Source organism: Pantherophis guttatus, chromosome 3, assembly GCF_059756535.1.
Source record: "Pantherophis guttatus breed Tessera chromosome 3, ASM5975653v1, whole genome shotgun sequence".
NCBI lineage: Eukaryota > Metazoa > Chordata > Lepidosauria > Squamata > Colubridae > Pantherophis > Pantherophis guttatus.
The window spans coordinates 1,804,275-1,826,169 of NC_142065.1; the positions used below are offsets into that span (position 1 = coordinate 1,804,275).

The 21,895-nt window shown below is 46.4% G+C and overlaps 1 protein-coding gene across 4 annotated transcripts in view; it reads right to left on the bottom strand.

Moving 5' to 3' along the window:
* Positions 1-3,457: 3,457 nt before the first annotated feature.
* The window catches only part of LOC117666656 (BPI fold-containing family B member 4-like), a 28,993-nt gene continuing 10,555 nt past the window's right edge, over positions 3,458-21,895 (bottom strand). For all 4 annotated transcript variants that reach the window (XM_087888933.1, XM_087888935.1, XM_087888932.1 and 1 more), the window contains exons 8-17: positions 21,384-21,444; positions 20,446-20,537; positions 17,124-17,336; positions 13,798-13,851; positions 11,737-11,907; positions 10,321-10,388; positions 9,076-9,118; positions 8,856-8,919; positions 6,364-6,440; positions 3,458-3,871 (exon numbers count right to left, since the gene is read on the bottom strand). In XM_087888933.1, the coding sequence (XP_087745059.1) occupies positions 3,848-3,871; positions 6,364-6,440; positions 8,856-8,919; positions 9,076-9,118; positions 10,321-10,388; positions 11,737-11,907; positions 13,798-13,851; positions 17,124-17,336; positions 20,446-20,537; positions 21,384-21,444 (867 nt within the window). In that variant the 3' untranslated portion in view covers positions 3,458-3,847. The remainder of the gene's footprint in view (positions 3,872-6,363; positions 6,441-8,855; positions 8,920-9,075; positions 9,119-10,320; positions 10,389-11,736; positions 11,908-13,797; positions 13,852-17,123; positions 17,337-20,445; positions 20,538-21,383; positions 21,445-21,895) is intronic.

The following is a 21,895-nucleotide window of genomic DNA, read 5'->3' on the forward strand; positions in this document are numbered from 1 at the left end:
GGTGGACTTCCTCTTCTTTGTGGCAACCCCTGATATATTGGAAGACTGCTCTCCTGTCTCCCCTAGTTCTTCTGTTCATTAGACTAGACACATCCAATTCCTTCACCCATTCTTCATATGTTTTAGCCTCCAGTCCCCTCATCATCTTTGTTGCTCTTCTCTGCACTCTTTCCAGAGTCTCCACATCCTTTTACATTGTGACGACCAATGCTGGATGCAGTATTCCAAGTTCTCAAGCAACATTGGTATTGTCATCTCAGAAATGCATGTGAGGTTGGGTTTTGAAATGGATTTTGAAGATTCAAAAGACAAAGGTTCAAGGGCCTCTTCAGATACTCAGAAGCCATGAAAGCAACCGATCAACGGTAGTCTACTTGGAGAAGGCTATAATCAGTGGAACGGCTTGCCTCCAAAAGTTGTAGGCGCTCCATTATTGGAAGTTTCTAAGAAGAGATTGGACAGCCATTTGTTCAGAATGGTATAGGCTTTCCTGCTTGGGCAGAAGGTTGGACTAGAAGACCTCCAAGGTCCCTTCCAACTCTGTAATGTGCAGAATGGTGGACCAGGAAAGGACTAGGAATCCTGGGATCTGGCTTTTCAACATCACATACCTCTCCTCCTCCTCCTCCTCCTCCTCCTCCTCCTCCTCCTCCTCCTCCTCCTCCTCCTCCTCCTCCTCCTCCTCCTCCTCTTCTTCTTCTTCTTCTTCTTCTTCTTCTTCTTCTTCTTCTTCTTCTTCTTCTTCTTCTTCTTCTTCTTCTTCTTCTTCTTCTTCTTCTTCTTCTTCTTCTTCCACATGCTCTTGTTTTGGAGTGTTATTCTGGACATGAACATCACTGCTCATCTGGTGACCTCACGCTGATCCTTAAAAGGCAACATGGGATCAACAGTAGAGATCTTCACGTTTCTAAATTCTATAATCTCCCAGGACTTGAAATGGACAACTAACATTAGAACCATTGTTAAAAAGGTGCAACAAAGAGCATTGTTCCTGCGTCAACTCAGAAAGCTCAAACTGCCCAAGGAGCTGCTGATCCAGTTCTACAGAGGAATTATTGAGTCTGTCATCTGCACCTCCATAACTGTCTGGTTTGGTTCTGCAACCCAACAAGACAGACACAGACTTCAGAGGATCATTAGAACTTCAGAAAAAACCATGGCTACCAACCTGCCTTCCATGGAGGATCTGTCTACTGCACGAGTCAAAAAGAGGGTTGTGAAAATATCTACAGACCCCTCACATCCTGGACATAAACTGTTTCAACTCCTACCCTCCAAATGACGCTATAGAGCATTGCACACCAGAACAACTAGACACAAGGACAGTTTTTTCCCCAACGCCATCACTCTGCTAAACAACTAATTCCCCCAGCACTGTTTCATTTCTCATCTTTTATCATCTTCTCATCTTTCCTACTACCATCTCCTGTTGGTTTCTTTTGATTTACCAAATGTACATTAATCATTAATTGTAAGATACAATCATAACTTATGATTAATGATTGTAATGATGATTTATGATCTATGGCCGATTTACCTGCTGTTTATAGGTACACTGGGAATTTATGCAGCGGAGACAAATTCCTTGTGTGTCCAAACACACTTGGCCAATAAAGAAAAAAGAAAGAAAGAAAGAAAGAAAGAAAGAAAGAAAGAAAGAAAGAAGATGGAAGGAAGGAAGGAGAGAGAGAAAGAAAGAAAGAAAGAAAGAGAAAGGAAGGAAGGAAGGATGGGAAAGAAAGGGAGGGAGGGAGAAAGGGAGGAAGGAAGGAAGAGAAGGAAGGAAGAAATGAAGGAAGGAAGGGAAGGAAGGAAGGGAAAGAAAGGGAGGGAGGGAGGAAGGAAGAGAAGGAAGGAAGGGAAAGGGAGGGAGGGAGGGAGGAAGGAAAGAAGGGAGGGAGGGAGGGAGGGAGGGAGGGAGGAAGGAAGGAAGGAAGGAAGGAAGGAAGGAAGGAAGGAAGGAAGGAAGGAAGGAAGGGGAGAATCTTGTGGCTGTTTTTACCATCAAGCTGCCTCCAAGATAGACCAGCAGAAAGGAGGCAAGATGAGGATCTATCTCTTGAGGGTTTATCTGGGAGACCATAGCCCCCCTAAATGATCAGATGGGATCCTTCTGTGCTTCTTCCTTGGATACTTGTTCTAAGGTAACCTGGTTTCCATGTCTTGTCTTGAGCAGCCTTCCAGGATCTGAGGGGCTCCTACAAAGAAGAGGGGGTCAACCTATTCTCCAAAGCACCAGGAGTCAAGACAAGAAGCAATGGGTGGAAACCAATCAAGCAGAGAAGCAACCTAAAAGTAAGGAGAAACTTCCTATCAGTGAGGACAATCAACCAGTGGAACAGACGTTGCCTTCAGAAGTTGTAGGTGCTTCATCACTGGAGGTTTTCAAGAAGAGACTGGGAAGCCCCTTGTCTGAAATGGCATAGGTTCTCCTGCTTGAGCAGTGGGCTGGACTAGAAGACCTCCAAGGTCCCTTCCAGCTCTATTCTGATTGACCTCGTCTTAAACCTTGGGGCCTTAGAGACTCAACCCACAACTCTATCCCAAGTTGAAAGTTGCTCTGATGCAACCCTGGGAGTCAGGTGCAAACCCTCTTGAGAAGACAAAGATACGTGGGCAAATATTTGATCTCTCGAAGGACACAAGAGACAATTAAGGCAGCGCAAAACCTCGCCGCCCAGTTTTCAGGAAGCGGAAGAATTAAATGCAAAAATCAAGAGGATTCTCGTAGGGCCCCAAAAATTCCACCTAAGCCCACAGGAGGAGTTTGGTGGGAAAGGCTTGAATCTTTCCTTTGTTTGATTTGGTGCCGAGTTTCAGAAAAGACATCAGAAGTTGGCACCGGGGTGGGAAGGCTCTGTTCCTTCCTCCAGGAAACTGGAGCAGAAGGAATGTGTAGTCCATGCCCTGTTTACTCTTCGATCTCTGCCCTTTTTTTTTTTAAGCTAATGGATGTAAATAGGGTACATAGGCCCTTTGGTGCCCTTTTCTGTCTTCATGAGCTGCCGAATAGCTTTTTAGGCCAGATGTCTAAAGGGTGATTTTGAGAACCCAAACAACTGCACCACGGGTGAAATCCAGCAGGTTCTGACAGGTTCTGGCGAACCCATAGCGGAAATTAGGAAGGAAAATAGTAATAGCACTTAGGGTTGTTCAGTGAATCCCCATTCAGTTTGCTTGTCAAAAGGTTGCAAAAGGGGATCACGTGACACACACACACACACCCCGCCTCCCTGGACACAGCAACCATCATAAATACGAGTCAGTTGCCTGAATCCTGACCACGGGGGTGCTGCAACGGTCACAAGGGTGAAAAAAAACAGTCCTAAGTCACTTTTTCCGGCGCCGTCGTAACTTCGAAGTGAACTGTCGTAAGTTGAGAACTGCCTGCAAGGACATTTTCTCCACCCTCTTTCCCAATGGCCAACGTTCTTTCGCATGTCTACAGACTCAAAAGTGCAATGAAATCAGAAGCTTTTATTAAAACGGGTCAGGCGAGAAACGCAACTTCGTTGGCTCTGTGTGTGTGTGTGTGTATGTGTGTGTGTGTTGGTGCAGGGAGGGCCTGGCTCACAACCCGCTTGGAAACGACAAAGCTGTATGGAAGCCTGGTGAGGACAGCCCAAAAGGCCACCCTTGTCCCTTCTGGAGAACCGACTCCTTGTCTTCCTGCCTACGAAGTGAGGAGTTGTGTGGCTTTCTTTTGCCCAGAAAGAAGGAGAAACTCAAAGCTGTGTGTGATGAGGAAGGGGAAGGATGGATCCTGCTGCAAGAAACTTTCTTCTTCTTCTTCTTCTTCTCCTTCTTCTCCTTCTTCTCCATTGTTGTCCTCCACCGAGGTCTCCTCTTATGCAGACAACACCAGCAGATCCTGAGCAAAAGAGACCCAGTTGATGAATTCCCGTAGGGTGGACCTGTCTTCTTGCGACTTTCACGGGGTGGGGATATCATTCCTCCTGCCTAGGAATTTGGAGGAGGGGTCTTCTGACACCACCCAGGAAGTTTGTGATGCTTTCCAGTGGTGAAATCTAAAATTTATTACTACCGGTTCTGTGGGCAACCTCTTTGGGGAAGAGGTTGTAAAAAAAGGCTCTGGTGATCCCAGCTGAATTGCCACTCAGCTGGGATCGTCAGAGGCATTTAAAAGAAAAATAGTTTTTTTTTTTTCTTTTAAATGCCTCTGACGATCCAAGCTGAGTTTTTTTAAAAAGCCTCTGCCGATCAGGCAACTCAGCTTGGATCGTCAGAGGCCTTTAAAAGAAAAAAAGAGGTTTTTTTTCTTTTAAAAGCCTTCGACGATCCCAGCTGAGCCGTGCAATCATCAGAGGCTTTTTTTTTTTACTTTTAAAGGCATTTTTTCAGCCGAAGAGGTTGTAGAAAAAATGCTTTTAAAAGTAAAAAAAAAAAAAGTCTCTGATGATTGTGTGGCTCAGCTGGGCATGGGGGGGGGCAGGGATTTTTGTTACCGGTTCTCCTAACCACCCGCCACCATCACTACCGGATCAGGCGATCCGGTCCAAACCGGGAGCATTTCACCCCTGATCCTTTCCCGCCGCACCCCACATCACCAAAATCTGGGAAGGAAGAATCTCAAGAACATGGGGTTTAGGCCAGTGGTGGGATTCAAATAATTTAACAACCGGTTCTCTGCCCTAATGACCAGCTGGGTGGGTGTGGCCATGATAGGCGTGGTTAGGGGGTGTGACAGGCAGCACTCGGCCTCCTGCACCCCCCCTGGGAGCAAAAACAGATTGCGGGCGCGGGCGCTGCACCCCCCTTCCCCAAGCCCTGTTTTGGGCCTAGGAAGCCTCACTGAAACCTCCTGGGAGTGAAAATGGGCCTCGGGGGTGGGGGAGTGCCACACCCCCTTCCCCACACCCCATTTTGGGCCTAGTAGGCCTCCCTGCACTTACCTGGGAGCCAAAATGGGGAGCATGAGGACTCCTGGAAGGGGCGAGGAAGGGCTGGGCCAGCCAGCAATTTAACTACGGATTCGCCCGAACCAGCACGAACTGGCTGAATCCCACCTCTGGTATGGTGGCCCTCTCAATCATCCTACCATTCGGTGAAAAGTTTAGAAGATTGGCTCATAAAATTTGTGGGCTTCCTTGTTTATTGAGCAATGCTGAGAGAATAGGTAGCCCTCAACGGATGCCTACAATTGGGACCAGAGTTTCCATCGTTAAGCAAGGCAGTCGTTAAATGAGACACACCTGATTCTTCTTCACCTTTTTTCACCCCCAGTCGTTCATTGAATCACTGAAGTTAAGTGAATCACGTGGTTTTTAAGCGAATCTGGCTTCCCCCATTGACTTTGCTTGTTGGACCCCAACCACAGATGCACCGATGGTGGTGCCCACAAATGCACGAATACTGGTGACCAGAAATGCACCAATGGTGGTGACCACAAAGCACCACTAGTGGCAATCACATAGTGCACCAATAATCATCATCTTTTAATGACCTCATAATCCCTTGCGGGGTGGAGTCTGGGCAACTGAATGGAGCTAGCAGAGTGTTTTTTAAATGGCCGGATGCCTTTCCCTGTCGCCAGTGCTGAGTTTAGTTCAGCAGGTATATTCTCAGTGTGCCCAGAGAGAGAAATATCTGCCTCTAGCTAGGATCGAACTCACAGCCTCTTGATTGTGCGGCCAGAGCTCCACCTCTAGGCCACCGCATCAATAATGATGGCCACAAATGCACAAATAGTGGTGACCACAAATGGACCAATGATGGTGGCCAAAATGCACCAAGGCCTTTGTCCAATTAAGTCTTCCAGAAAGCATTAAAAGGTCTTGAAAATGTGACATCTTGACTCTTTAACTCTTCTCACCACTCACTTCTTCTGTCTCCCTCTCTTCCTCCCTCCTTCTTCCTCTCTCCCTCCCTCTCCCTCCCTCCTCTCCTCTCCCCTCCCCTCTCCCTCCCTCCCTCTCTCCCTCCCTCTCCCTCCTTCCCTCCCTTCCTCCCTATCTCGCCCTCCCTCCCTTTCTCTCTCTCCCCTCCCTCCCCCTTCCCCCTCTCTTCCCCTCTCCCTTCCCTCCCCTCTCCCTCCCTCCCTCTCTCCCTCCCTCTCCCTCCTTCCCTCCCTTCCTCCCTATCTCACCCTCCCTCCCTTTCTCTCTCTCCCCTCCCTCCCCCTCCCCCCTCTCTTCCCCGCTCCCTTCCCTCCCTCTCCCTCCCTCCCTCTCTCCCTCCCTCTCCCTCCTTCCCTCCCTTCCTCCCCCTCCCTCCCTTTCTCTCTCTTCTCCTCCCCCTCTCTCCCTCTGCCCTCCCCCCTCCCCTCCCTCCCTCTCCTTCTCCCTGCCTCCCTCCCCCCCCTCTCCTACGCATACATTACCAACGTCCTTCTGTAGCACTTACTTCGATGACATCGACTGAAGCGTTGTTGAAATCGATGTTCAGCAGTTTGGGGAGAGGAACCCCTCCGCCTAAGACCTCTGCAGGCAGAAACAAAACGGATCAGGTTTCTAAGCTCACAGGCAAATTTGGGAGTTTTTGCTTCCTTCTCCTCCCCCCTTCCCCCCCCCGGGTCTCGGCTGTGCCTCAAAGAAATCTGCCTTTTGCAATATCTCTTGTGGCAAACAGGCCAGGCTTTCATTGGTGACTCGGGCAGTTCTCCCTAAGCTGCCAAGGAGACACTTTTCTTTGCAACCTGAAAATCGCAGCCGGTTTTTTTGTGGTCCTCTCGAAGGCCCATCAATTTAAGGTCCTTTCCCCAAGGAGAAATGCCACGACTTTGCTACCTATTGAACATTAATAACGATCTCCAGCATTCACTGTCTGGATCCTGTTCTTATTTTCTATCAGCCGAAGGATTTACGGCAACAGCTTCAGCGTCAACGGCTGAAATTTACATTTTCAGAAGAGGGGATTTTAAATCTTGTTCTTCTCCCCTTCCCAGGAAGCTCAGGAAAGCCACCAACACAACCCAAAGTCTTTAAAACGCCCTTTCTGTTCACCTGAAGGCATTTTCATGTAGATAAGTCCATGGAGGGTCCATTTAATTAGGTTATTATTGGGGGTCCTTGGTGCCCTCCGAGCTGGGTGGTTTTCTTGCAGGCGTTTCATGACCCAATTAGATAACATCATCAGTGCTAGAAGGGAGTGGGGTTTGCAGAGAGGAGGAGGAGGAGGAGGAGGAGGAGGAGGAGGAGGAGGAGGAGGAGGAGGAGGAGGAGGAGGAGGAGGAGAACTGTGGGGTCCTTGATGCTCTCCAAGGTTGGTGGTTTTCTTGCAGGCATTTCACGACCCAACTAGGTAACATCATCAGTGGTAGAAGGAGTGGGGTTTGCTCTGTGTTCATATTCAAGTGGTTTCTTATGTCAGTGTTGGTGGGAGTGTTGTCTTCTTCTTGGTGGTTTCTTGATTTGTTAACTTGTTGATTTGAGTTGGTACTTGCTTGATTGGGGTATTGTTTACTTCTTGATTGTTGGGCTAGTATTAAACCTCAACCAAGGAACCACCAAGACTGATAGAGAAAGTGACATAAACAGAGCGCATACCCCAAACTCTTCTCGCACAGATGATGTTACCTAGTTGGGTCATGAAATATCTGCATGAAAACAATCAAATTCAGAGAGTGCCAAAGACCTCACAGTTTTTCTCCTTCTCCTTCTCCTTCTCCAATCTCCATCTTCCTTCTCCTTCTCCTTCTCCTCCTTCTCCTTCTCCTCCTTCTCCAATCTCCATCTTCCTTCCTTTTCCTTCTCCTCCTTCTCCTCCTCCTCCTCCTCCTCCAATCTCCATCTTCCTTCCTTCTCCTTCTCCTTCTCCTTCTCCTTCTCCTCCTCCTCCTCCTTCTCCTCCTCCTCCTTCTCCTTCTCCTCCTCCTCCTCGTCCTTCTCCTTCTCCTTCTCCTCCTCCTCCTTCTCCTCCTTCTCCAATCTCCATCTTCCTTCTCCAATCTCCATCTTCCTTCTCCTTCTCCTCCCTTCTTCTTCTCCTCCTCCCTCCTCCTCCTCCTCCTGCTGTCTCCATCTTCTTTCCTTCTCCTTCTCCATCTTCTCTCCTTCTCCTTCTCCACTCCACAAACCCCTCTCCCTTCTAGCACTGATGATGTGATCTAACTGGGTCATGAAACATCTGCAAGAAGACAATCACGCTCAGAGACCACCAAGAATTAACCCTGAGTTACAAATATTCCCTTCTATTGGTTTATTATTATTATTTTTAGCCATTTTAATGGGACCTTTTCTTAAATTCAACCATATATTTGGAGTGAGAGGCACAGAGAAGAGATCTTTTGTGAGCAACATGGCCTGTTCATCATCTAGCATCTAGTTTGGTGAAAACAGATCAATACAGAATAATAGAGTTGAAAGGGGTCTTGTAGATCATCTAGTCCAACCCCCCATCCAAGCAGGAGACCCTACACCATTTCTGACAAATGGCAGCCCAGTCTCTTCTTGAAAGCTTCCAGTGATGAAGCTCCCACAACTTCTGAAGGCAACTTCTCTTCCATCGGTTGATGGTTCTCAATGTCAGAAAAATTCTTATTTCTAGGTTGAATTTCTCCTTGTTCAGTTTCCATCCATTGTTCCTTGTCTGGCCTTATCTGGTGCTTTGGAAAATAACTTGACCCCCCTCCTCCTCTCTGTGGCAGCCCCTCCAATATTGAAAGACTGCTCTCCTGTCTCCCCTGGTCCTTCTCTTCACTAGACCATTATCCCTCCATCCTCCACAAAGTATCCAGAACCCTGTTGGTCAACCTGGTAGCTTCCAGAGGTGTGGACATCTGCTCCCAGAATTCTCTAGCCATATTTGCTTTCCCAGAGAATTCTGGGAGTTGAAGTCCACACCTCTGCCAGTTGTCCAGGTTGAGAAACGCTGAGTTGAGTCTGGAATTCTCTTACCGTTCATGGAAGGAAGGAAGGCCAGTTCAAAGATCTTGCTCACCAGTGCCTCCATCAGGGAGACCTGTGTCCAGAGGAAAAACATTTTAGAGTCCTCAACTCATCCAAGGGGGGATGGAGAAGAAGGATGAAGGTTGAGTTGGTCTCTTCCATCCTGCTTCTGCCTGAAAGAGGCACTGCCTTCCCCCCATCCCAGCAAAGAGCCAAAGTTTATCCTTACGTCAAATTTCCCAACGTTGGAGGAAACCAGCGCAACACGGGCCCTGCAGGAACAAAAGAAAAGGGGGATGAGAAGACGGAGGGATCTACAGGGAACCTTTGAGATGGTTGGGCTGGAGGGAGGATAGAGAGGAAATGAAGGAAGGCAAGTAGAAGGAAGGAAGGAAGGAAGGAAGGAAGGAGGGAGGGAGGGAGGGAGGATAGAGAGGAAATGAAATAAGGCAAGTAGGAAGGAAGGAAGGAAGGAAGGAAAGAAAGAAAAAAGAAAGAAAGAAAGAAAGAAAGAGGGAGGGAGGGGGATAGAGAGGAAATGAAGTAAGCTAAGTAGTAGGAAGGAAGGAAGGAGGAGGGAGAGAGAGAGGGAGGATAGAGAGGAAATGAAGTAAGGCAAGAAGGAAGGAAGGAAGGAAGGAAGGAAGGAAAGAAAGAGAGAAAGAAGAAAGAAAGAAAGAAAGAAAGAAAGAAAGAGGGAGGGAGGGGGATAGAGAGGAAATGAAGTAAGGTAAGTAGTAGGAAGGAAGGAAGGAGGAGGGAGAGAGAGAGGGAGGATAGAGAGGAAATGAAGTAAGGCAAGAAGGAAGGAAGGAAGGAAGGAAGGAAAGAAAGAAAGAAAGAAAGAAAGAAAGAAAGAAGAAAGAAAGAAAGAGGGAGGGAGGGAGGGGGATAGAGAGGAAATGAAGTAAGGTAAGTAGTAGGAAGGAAGGAAGGAGGAAGGAGGGAGAGAGGGAGGATAGAGAGGAAATTAAGGAAGGCAAGTAGGAAGGAAGGAAGAAAGGAAAGAAAGAAAAAAGAAAGAAAGAAAGAAAGAGGGAAGGAGGGAGGGAGGGGGATAGAGAGGAAATGAAGTAAGGTAAGTAGATAGAAGGAAGGAAGGTGTCAGACCAGGTAGCCATCTTTTGCATCTGGGCCTTCAGGCCTGCCACATTTACTGCTGTGGGAAACAGGGAGGGGGGATTGTATGGAGCAGGTAGTCATAATAACATTCCTTTCTCCGAAAGTCAAGGCCGTCTTGCCCTGCACCTGGGAGGCTGGAAATGTTCCAGGTTGCTTCTCTCCAACCTAGAAGTAACGGGGAAGGGGAGAAGCTGGACCCCCTCCCCCAAAGTCATCCTCAGAGGGGCCACTATTTTATAAAAAAAGAAGAAGATCAGGGTTTAAACAGCTGCCGGAGAAAATCCAATTAAAACCACCGAACATTTCTTTAAAAAGGCATAGAGAATGGGAAGTTATAAGGGCCTCGACTTACTTGTCCAGCTGAGTGCTGATTTTCAGCTTGTTGTCTTCGACAGAAAATTTGGCCAGCAAAGACGCATCCTAGAAGGACAAAAACGGACGCATTCTGACAATATCGCAAAGGTGCTTTTCCCCCCCCCAAAAAAACCACCTTTCTTGTGTGTGTTTTTCCCCTAAAGTCTGCAATTTTGTCCTAAGTGTGCAGGAATAAGATATACAGGTAGTGCTTTGTTTAGTGACCATTCAAAGTTAAGGCATATAAAGGTATATAAATCAAATTATATGGACCGTTGCAGCATCCCCACATTCATGGGATCAAAATTGAGACGCTTAGCAACCGACTCATATTTATGACGGTTGCAGTGTCCCAGGGTCACGTGATCCCCTTTTGAGACCTTCTGACAAGCCGAGTCCATGGGGGGGGGGGAAGCCAGATTCAATTAACGACCATGTGACAAACTTAACCACCACAGCGATTCACTTAACAACTGTGGTGAGAAAAGTCGTAAAACGGGATAGCCGTCTCACTTAGCCACGGAGATTTTGGGCTCGATCCTAGTCGTAAGTCGAGGACCAGTTATACACAGAAGCAAGGCTTTGGACGATGATCAGGCTAGCTGTCAAATTTAGGCAGACCGGAATGCTGTACTAGTCCTCATGTTATGGCCATAATGGAGTTTGCCCATCGTGGTCATAACTCACGATGCTCAGAAATTTTAATTTTAATTTTTTATAGCAATCCTTTAACGTGCTGAGGTCTTTTAAGTTTTGTTTTCAGCAAAAAAAACCCGAATAATATTCTATGAACTGAAATGGGCTAGCCAATAAATTTGATAAAAAAATGATTTTATAAAGAATATGTAGTAAAATAAATTTATTTATTTATTTATTTATTTATTTATTTATTTATTTATTTATTTATTTATTTATTAAATGTATATCCCGCCCTTCTCCCCGAAGGGACTCAGGGCGGTGAACAGCCGAGAATTAAAATAACATACAATATAAAAGTTAAAATAATTAAAAATAAATTAAATTAAACGGCCGCCCCGATTTAAAACCCCTAGCTATACAATTAAAAACTAACCCATAAAACCTAAAAATGCAGCCACGGGACTCCAGGAGGCTGCCAGTGCCCAGATTACGTGCCCGCATGACTAGGTGGGGGAGGGGGGGAGGGGCCTGACCGCTGGATCTTTGACTCTCGGCTCATTCCCCGAGTAGATCCACTGGGACCTCGAGCGGTCACTAAGCGAACCGTCATAAGTCGAGGACTACCTGGAACATGACTCGGACGATTGAAAGTCAACTTTTGATGGGTCCGGGATCAAATCTCTGCCTGTCACTCTTGCTCCCAACGTTACCAAGGAAAAGGGACGGTCGGGAAAAAACGGTTTGTAGGATCTCCCCGTCATCGTTTCATACTCACGATCTTCACAGTGCAGAGAGGCACCTCCTCACCACCGGACTCTATGGCCACGATTTCTGCAGTGGCTTGAATTTGAATCAACCCCATGTCCTTCTGCAGCTTCACCGTGGGAGCCTCGGGCACCGAGACCTTCAGCAGGAGGGGCCGAGGCTCGGGAAACTTCTGGAAGATCTGTGGATCCCCCCGGAGAAAAGATATACCGTTACGAGAGGATCTTTGCAGCTCGGGATTGAATCTGGGGTCTCTGAGCTGGGTGGGGGTCTTACAGATGTTTCATGATCCAGATAGGTAACATCAGGGCTGGGTTCTAAAATTTTTTTACTACCGGTTCTGTGGGCGTGGCTTATTTTGTGGGCATGGCTTGTGTGTGTGTATGGGGGGGGTGATGTGACTGGGTGGGCGTGGCCAATTTTTTTTTTTTACTTTTAAAAGCATTTTTTCTACAACCTTAAGAAGTTGCAGAAAAAAATGCTTTTAGAAGCTTCTGACAATCAGGCAACTCAGCTGGGATCACCAGAGGCTTTTAAAGGCATTTTTTTTCCTACAACCTTTTCTACATTTTTTTTTTCAGCCGAAGAGGTTGCAGAAAAAAATGCTTTTAAAAGCCTCTGACATTCCCAGCTGAGCCATATGATCATCAGAGGCTTTTTTTTTTTTTACTTTTAAAAGCATTTTTTCTACAACCTTAAGAGGTTGCAGAAAAAATGCTCTTAGAAGCCTCTGACGATCAGGCAAGTCAGCTGGGATCGCCAGAGGCTTTTAAAGGCATTTTTTTCCCTACAACCTGGCTACAACGTGGCTTATTTTGTGGGCATGGCTTGTGTTTGGGGGGGGGTTAATGTGACTGGGTGGGCGTGGCCAACTTTTTTTTTTTTTTTTACTTTTAAAAGCATTTTTTCTACAACCTTAAGAGGTTGCAAAAAAAAAAAAGCTCTTAGAAGCCTCTGACGATCAGGCAAATCAGCTGGGATCGCCAGAGGCTTTTAAAGGCATTTTTTTTCCCTACAACCTCATCGGCTGAAGAGGTTGCAGAAAAAAATGCTTTTAGAAGCCTCTGAGATCCCAGCTGAGCTGTGCGATCATCAGAGGCTTTTTTTAAACTTTTAAAAGCATTTTTTCAGCCGAAGAGGTTGTAGAAAAAATGCTTTTAAAAGTAAAAAAAAAAAAAAAGCCTCTGATGAGGTGGGCAGGGTAAGCGAGCGGCGACCGGGCCGGGACCAGTTCGGGGGCGTGGCCAGCCAATGTTCTCCCAACTACTAAAAATTTTTACTACCGGTTCTTGCGAACTGGTGCGAACTGTATAACATCCTCAGTGCTAGAAGGAATGGGGGGTTGTGGAGAAGGAGAAGGAGAGGGAGGGGGGGAGGAGGAAGAAGAGAAGGATTTTGGGGTCCTTGCTGCTCTATGAGCTTGGTTGTTTTCTTGCAGACGTTTCATGACCCAACTAGCTAACATCATCAGTGCTAGAAGGGAGGCGGGGTTGCAGAGGAGAAGGAGAAGGAAAAGGAAAGGGTGGGGCTAGGGCAGAAGAGGAAGAGGAGTAGGAGGAGAAGGAGGAGGGGGATTTTTGGGTTTTCTTGTATACATTTCAGTGCCCAACTAGGTAACATCCTCAGTGCTAGCAGGATACGGGAGTTGTGGAGAGGAGGAGGAGAAGGAAGACAATGGCTATGGGGCGTTCAGTGTTCTCTGAGCTTGGTGGTTTTCCTGCAGACCTTTCATTACCCAATTAGGTAACAACATCAGCGCAAGAAGGGAGGGTGGGTTGGGAGGAGGAGGAGCTTCATTGTTTGCTTACAGACGTTTCATGACCTAGCTAAGTAACATCATCAGTGCTAAAAGGGAAGGGATCTACTCTCTGTTTATATATCCAAGTGCCCAACACCAAGCACCCCCCCCCGCACACACAAACACGGTCTCACAGGCGCAACTGCTGAGCCAGACGTTAGGAGGTACAACCAGAAGGACACTGGGTGCAAGCAATCCATGCACATCAAAGCTCAGCCGAGTTCTGAAAGGCATCGTTTTATTTATTTATTTCCCAAAGCCGAGGAGACTTACCGCTGGAATCAGTGCCCCAAGAGTCGAGGTCACGAGAGGAGGAAGCTCAGGATACTGGGAGAAGGAAACACAATTTATTTATTATTTATTTTATTTATTAAATTTATATACCGCCCTATTCCTAAGGGACTCAGGGCGGTGAACAGCGAACGATAAAAATACATGTAATACAAACGTTAATAAAAAAAAACCAATTAAAATATACTAAACACTCTGGTCCTAGATAAGCCATAAGTGTACATAAATAGTTGTGGTGTATTATTTATTTCTTGCTACAAGGGCTTTGGCCTCCTTCAAAGTGAACGAACAGATTGACAGAGTTGGGAGGGACCTTGTAGGTCATCTAGTCCAACCCCCCACCCAAGCAGGAGACCCTGCATCATTGCTGACCGAGGGCAGTCCAGTCTCTTCTTGAAAGCCTCCAGTGATGAAGCTCCCACAACTTCTGAAGGCAACTTCTGTTCCATGGGTTGATGGTTCTCACTGTCAGAAAATTTCTCCTTATTTCCAGGTTGAATCTCTCCTTGGTCAGTTACCATCCATTGTTCCTTGTCTGGCTTTATCTGGTGCTTTGGAGAATAGCCTGACCCCCTTCCTCCTCTCTGGGGCAGCCCCTCCAATATTGGAAGATGCTCTCCTGTCTCCCCTGGTCCTTCTCTTCTCTTCACTAGACTAGCCATGCCCAGTTCCTGCAACGGTTCATCCTATGTTTGAGCCTCCAGTCCCCTCATCATCCTGGTTGCTCTTCTTTGCACTCTTTCTAGAGTCTCAACATCTTTTTTTATAGTGTGGTGACCAAAACTGGATGCAGGACTCTAAGTGTGGTCTTACTAAGGCTTTATAGAGTGGTATTAGTACTTCCCTTGATCTTGATTGAATCCCTCTGTTAATGCATTTTAGGATTGCGTTGGCTTTTTTGGCTGCTTCCACAAACGGCTGGCTCGTATTTAGCTGGTTGTCCACGAAGACTCCAAGATGCCTCTCTACAGTTCCTGCTATTAAGTCTGGTTTCACCCAGTTTATATGTGTACTAAAGTGTTAAAAGTGTTCCAAAATTTAGCCTCTTTCCTCTGATAAGGCTCAGGGTAGAACCTATTGTAAGACTGGTAGAGTTCATTTTAGCCAAAGAACCATCATTTCAGTAAAAAACAAAAATGCCCTTCATTTTGCTTTTTTTTTTTTTTTTAATTTGATTTATATGCCGCCCTTCTCCGGAGACTCAGGGCGGCTTACAATGCGTTAAGTAATAGCCTTCATCCTTTTGTATATTTATGCAAAGTCAGCTTATTGCCCCCACAATCTGGGTCCTCAATTTACCTACCTTAGAAAGGATGGAAGGCTGAGTCAACCTTGAGCCTGGCGAGATTCGAACCTGCAGTAATTGCAGGCAGCTGGTGTTAATCACAATGCTATCAGTCTGCTGAGCCACCAGGCCCCTTTTAAATGTTTTTCCTTTGGGACTCACGTCCTTCCCTAAAATTCCAGGAAGATTACCGGAGAGCCTCATCCGGGAACTCAACCAGGCCAGGGGTGGATTCAGGACGAACGTCCCTTGTCTTCTTGCTCATAAATTAGCTAGAACGTTTTGCATATTTAATTACCAGCCTTTTCAGTTAGGGACAGAAGAGTGAGGGGTGTAATATTTTAGAATTAACCCCATCTTTCTCTGAGGACCCTTCTCTACCAGAGGTAGAATACGATTTGCTTGGAAGGGACCTTGGAGGTCTTCTAGTCCAACCCCCTGCTATAGCAGGAGACCCTATACTAGTGATGGCTAACCTTTTTGCCATTGTGTGCCAAAAGCGTGGGGAGCCATGGGGGGGGTCGCACACACCCATAATTCTATGCGCCACTCCCCCACGCATGCCCACGTGATCCCCCCCCACTCCCCCCGCTTTTGGCACGTGATGGCATGGTGGGCCCGATAGGCCCATTTTTCGCCCTCCCCAGGCTCCAGAAGCTTTCTAGGAGCCTGGGGAGGGCAAAAACAGCCTCCCCTCTCGAGAGGCCCTCCAGAGGCCAGAAATGGTCCAGTTGCTGACTTCCGGTCCCACCCATCATGCGCAGCAGAGCTGAATTGAGGTGATGGCTCACGTACCATCAGAGAGGGCGCTGTGTGTCATCTCTGGCACACGTGTCATAGGTTTGCCATCACGGCCCTATACCGTTTCAGACAAATGGCCGTTTCTTTTTGAAAGCCTCCAGTGATGGAGTGTCCACATCTTCTGGAGGCCAGCCCTTCCACTGAATAGGAGCCTGGATAGCTCAGCAGACTAATGCATTGTAATTTAACTCCAGCTGTCTGCAATTAGTAAGTTCGAATCTCACCAGGCTCAAGGTTGACTCAGCTTTCCATCCTTTCTAAGGTAGGTGAAATGAGGACCCAGTTTGTGGGGGCAATAAGCTGACTTTGTATAAATATACAAAAGGATGAAGGCTGTTGCTTAACGCATTGTAAGCCGCCCTGAGTCTCCGGAGAAGGGCGGCATATAAATCAAATTAAAAAAAACAACAGAATAATGGATTCGGAAGGGACCTTGGACATCTTCTATTCTAACTCCTGCTCAAGCCAGAGGCCCTCAGACAAATGGTTGTCCAATCTGTTCTTGAAAACCTCCATGATGAAGCACCCACAACTTCTGGTGGCAAGCTGTTCCATTGGTTAATTGTCCTCACTGTTAGGAAGTTTCTCCTTAGTTCCAGGTTGCTTCTCTCCTTGGCTGGTTTCCATCCATTGCTTCTTGTCCTGCCTTCAGAGGCTTTGGAGAATAGGTTGACCCTCCCTCTTCTTTGGGGCAGCCCCTCAAATATTGGAAGATGCTATCTTGTCACTCCTAATCCTTCTCTTTGTTAGACTAGACATACTCAACTATTTGGAGGTAACTAAAATGGGATCCAGATTACAGGATTCAGAGGTCATAAGAACCCCTCTTTAGTCCTAAAGGCGCTTTTTCAAGAGGCAACTAGTTGGACCTTCTGATTTTTCTTGGAAGACGTTTAGCTTCTCATCCAAGAAGTTTCTTCAGCTGAAGAATTGCTGAAGAAGCTTCTTGGATGAGAAGCTAAATGTCTTCAAAGAAAAACCAGAACATTCAGTTGCCTTTGGGACAACCATGACCTGGATGACTGAGAAGGTCCATAGACATACCCTCTTTAGAAACCAAGGATCTAATTGGCTGAAGTTCTGGATTTCTCAGCGCTCCAAGAAGCCACCTTCTTCTGTGGGTGGCTTGAAGGTTACCAAGATCTTGGACCTCCTGCCCAATGTCATTGGTAAAGGCTGCTCTATCGATTCTTGAAACACATCGAGAGCCAAGCGAACTCACCATCCCATCGGAGAGGTCAAGGTTCAGGGCCCCTTGTTTCTGCAGGACGCTCAACACGGAGCTGAGGAAGTTGACCGACAGTCCCAGCTGAGAGTTGGTTGTGTCTTCCATGGGTGGCATAGGTGGCATGGGCACCCTCGCTGGCATACGGGGGGATTCCGGCTTGCCCAGAGGGTAGTCGATGAGGGGGCCGACGACGTTCCCAACCACAGTCTAGGAGGAAGAGATAAAACCATGATCAACCCCAGAAAATGATGGAGAAGCATTTCCATGTTTCAGGTAGTCCTCGACTTACAACAGTTCATTTAGTGACCAAAGTTGCAACGGCACTGAAAAAGGTGACTTCTGACCGTTTTTCACACTTAGTGACCGTTGCAGCCTCCTCAAGGTCATGTGATCAAAATTCAGATGCTTGGCCACTGACTCGTATTTATGACCGTCGCAGTGTCCTGGGGTCATGCGATCCCCTTTTGTGACCTTCTGACCAACATAGTCCATGGGGGAGCCAGATTCACTTAATGACTGTGAGATTAACTTCACAACTGCAGTGATTCACTTAGCAACCGCAGCAAGAAAGGCGTAAAATGGGGGGGGGGAATTCATTTGACAATGGTCTGGCAACAGAAATTTGGGGCTCAGTTGTGGTCGTAATTCAAGGACTACCTTATTTTCTCCTTTGGTTTTATTGACGTCGTGGTGGAAATCACAGTAGAGATGACAGATGTGTTAAACCATGATTGATTTAAACAGGGGTGAAATGCTTCCGGTTCGGACCAGATCTCCCGATCCGGTAGCGATGGCAGCCGGTGGTTCGGAGAACTGGTAGCAAAAATCCCTGCTCCCCCCCCAATTGCCCAGCTGAGCTGCACAATCATCAGAGGCTTTTTTTTTTTTACTTTTAAAAGCATTTTTTCTACAACCTCTTTGGCTGAAAAAATGCTTTTAAAAGTAAAAAAAAAAGCCTCTGATGATTGCGCAGCTCAGCTGGGATCGTCAGAGGCTTAAAAAAAAAAAAGAAGAAAGCCTCTGCTGATCAGGCAAGTCAGCTGGGATCGTCAGAGGCTTTAAAAGCATTTTTTTAAATAACCTCTTCAGCCGAAGAGGTTGTAGAAAAAATGGTTTTCAAAGTAAAAAAAAAAGTTGGCCACGCCCACTCAGTCATATTACACCCCCCACCAAGCCACGCCCACAGAACCAGTAGTAACAAATTTTACATTTCACCACTGATTTAAACAGATTTTTTTTAAAAAAAATTACATATATTTATTATACACATTTGGTTCTTTTTTGGCACTATTCTGACCAAACCCACACAACTCACAATGTGGGTGGTCCTTGATGTATGACTGCTCACTTAGCGACTGTTCAAAGTTACAATGGACCTCTCTGATTCTGAGTTCCAACGGTTGCTCTGATGTCCTTTACCAGGAGGTGAAAAGTTCTAGTCCCACATTTGCGTGAAAGCTGGCTGGGTGACTTTGAGCTAATCACCAGGAGACTGTGAGTTCTAGTCCCGCCTTAGGCATGAAAGCTGGCTGGGTGATTTTGGGCCAATCACCAGGAGATGGTGAGTTCTAGTCCTGCCTTAGACATGAAAGCTGGCTGGGTGACTTTGGGCCAATCACCAGGAGACGGTGAGTTCTAGTTCTGCCTTAGGCATGAAAGCTGGCTGGGTGACTTTGGGCCAATCACCAGGAGACGGTGAGTTCTAGTTCTGCCTTAGGCATGAAAGCCAGCTGGGTGACTTTGGGCCTGTCCCTCTCTCTCAATATAACCCCTTACAGAGCTGTTGTTGTGAAGAAAGTAGGAAGGTGCATTGGCTATATTCACCGCCTTGAGTTATTTCTAAAAATAATAAAGGTGGGATCCAAACAAACAGACAAATAAATAAAAAGATCCCATGTTCCCCGCAGAAGCAGAAAGACTTCGGCCAGACTTCCTAATTTGCAACAATCCTCCTCGTGAAATTTTGTTCGATCAGGTGAAGTTGCTGTCCTCCTGGCAGGAGAGATGAGAGGAGGAGACTCACCTGGGTGGGGACTTTTATTTAGGACACCTGCCCTGCCCAAAGCAAACCACATCCCCGTTCTCAGTAATGTGATCTTGGCTTCTATTTTGGATTGCAAAAAAAGAAAATAAATATTTCTGTCTCCCGCCATCTAGCACGGCTTCCCCTTCTCTCAAATATCAACATAAAAATCTTCTTTGTAGTTACCATTGGTGTAATCTGCTGACATCCTACTTGGAGAACTTTGTCAGATAGTTGGTTTTTTGCCATTGTCACCACACCTGCAAATCTTGCCCAGGAGTTTAAAATTCCCTGGCTGCATTTGCACAATCAGCTTAATTGGGTCAGTAGTTAGAAATCTAGTATAGGTAGTCCTTGATTTACAACAGTTCATTTAGTGACCAAAGTTACAACGGCACTGAAAAAAATGACTGATGACCATTTTTCACACTTATGACCGTTGCAACATCCCCAAGGTCACGTGATCCAAATTCAGACGCTTGGCAACTGACTCATATTTATGACAGTTGCAAGGGTTACGTGATCCCTCTTTTGCAGCCTTCTGACAAGCAAAGTCAATGGGGAAGCTGGATTCACTTAACAACTATGTGACTCACTTAACAATGGTAGCAAGGAAGGTCGTGAAATGGGGGAAAATTCATTTAAGAAATGTCTCGCTTTGCAACAGAAATTTTGGGCTCAATTGCGGTCATAAGTCAAGGAGTACTTGACTTACCACCATAATTGCAGTCATACAATTTGTTAATTTGTTAGTATCAGTCTTGGTTAGTTGTTTTTGAGCAGTGGTGCGGTGGCCTAGAGGTGGCGCTCTCACCTCACTATCAGGAGGTTGTGAGTTCAATCCTAGGTAGAGGCAGATATTTCTCTCTCTGGGCACACTGAGAATATATCTGCTGAACAAAACTCCACATTGGTGACAGGAAGGGCAGCCAGCCATTAAACCCTCTGCTAGCTCCATTCGGTTGCCCAGGCTCCACCCCACAAGGGATTATGGGGTCGTTAAATGATGATGAATCTTGGTTAGTTGTTTTTATGGTTTGCCGTGCTGTAAAGAACTAGAATTACTAAGAGAACTACTACTAGCCTAATTCTATTGGAACTAGAATTACCATCGTGCCATTTTCTCCATTGAAAGTGCTACCTAATGAGTCCAAAATGCAGACCCCAATATCCCTGAAACTACAATGAGAGTTGATTTTGTAATTCACAAGACCAGTTCTTCCTGGGCCTTGTTGGTGGCACCAGAAGGCAATTGAAGCAATGCAGCAGAGCAAACTCACATTGAAGACTTACATTTAAATCAATCTCCAGGAAATGTCCTGTGACCAATGGCAGGCTGGAGACTGTATACTGGACGCTTCCCAGTATGCCCAGAGGAACCAGAGCTGTAGAGAACAAGAAGGTCAACAGGTACCATGGAACAGGTGCCATCACTTGACAGCTCCTTATACTGGCATTATCAAGTTGCTTATCCTTAGAGCAAGGTGGTCTGGCCCTTGCAGGTGCCATCTATAGCTACATTTCTCTTCTGAAGTGGAGGAGGAGGAGAAGGAGGAAAAGGAAGAGGAGAAGGAGGAGAAGGAGCAGGAGAAGGGGGAAAAAGAGAAGAAGGAGGAGGAAAGGAAGAGAAAGAGGAGGAGGAGAGGAGAAAGAGAAGGGGAAAAGGAGAAAGAGAAGGGGAAGAGGAAGAGGAGGAGAAAGAGGAGGAGAAGGAGAAGGAGGAGGAGGGGGAAGGAGAAGAAGAGAAGAAGGAGGAAAGGAGGAGAAAGAAAAGGAGAGAAGGGGAAGAGAAGGAGGAGAAGAGGAGAAGGAGAAGGAGAAAGAAGGAGGAAAGGAGGAGAAAGAGGAGCAGGAGAAGAGAAGGAGAACAGGAGGAGGAGGAAGAGAAGAAGAAGAAGGAGGAGGAGGAGGAGGAGGAGGAGGAGGAGGAGGAGGAGGAGGAGGAGGAGAAGAAGAAGAAGAAGAAGAAGAAGAAGAAGAAGAAGAAGAAGAAGAAGAAGAAGAAGAAGAAGAAGAAGAAGAAGAAGAAGAAGAAGAAGAAGAAGAAGAAGAAGAAGAAGAAGAAGAAGAAGAAGAAGAAGAAGAAGAAGAAGAAGAAGAAGAAGAAGAAGCCAATGTTTGAAAGATATAGAACTGAGAAAAAATGTTGCACCACATCCTGGTCTGTTTTCAGTCTCTCTACCATGAAGAAAAGTCTTTAAATATAGAGGAAGAAGAAAGCAAAAACTCACAATTCACAAGTCCAAGCTGGTCATTAACAAGGCCCAGGGCAACATCAAGGACGGGACAAAGCTGGAAAATGTAAAATGTGTGTGACTTTCTTGCAACAAATGTCAGGAAAAAAGTTAGCAAAAGAGATAAAGAAAACATCCTATTCATGGTTATCTCCATCTCTTCTGTCCTTGCTAGTTTCTTCATTGTATGGAAGAAGACAGTCAAGGTCACAGGCACACCTGGTTTTGTGATTGTCCCAAAGGTGCTTTTTCAAGAGGCAATCAAACTTTCTATTTTTTCTTTGAAGACATTTCACTTCTCATCCAAGAAGCTTCTTCAGCTCTGACTGGATGGTGGGGGGAAGGGAAGGAGTTCTACTCCTTGCAGACAGCTGGTCCTTTGCATCCTTTTAGAGGGTCGTTGAGGCCACTTGGGGGTTTACCTGTGCCCTTAGGGTCACCTGAGTGGTGCAAATGGGGGTGGAGCCTTCTTGGAACTGCTGAAAGGACTGTGTTGGAGACTGGAGATA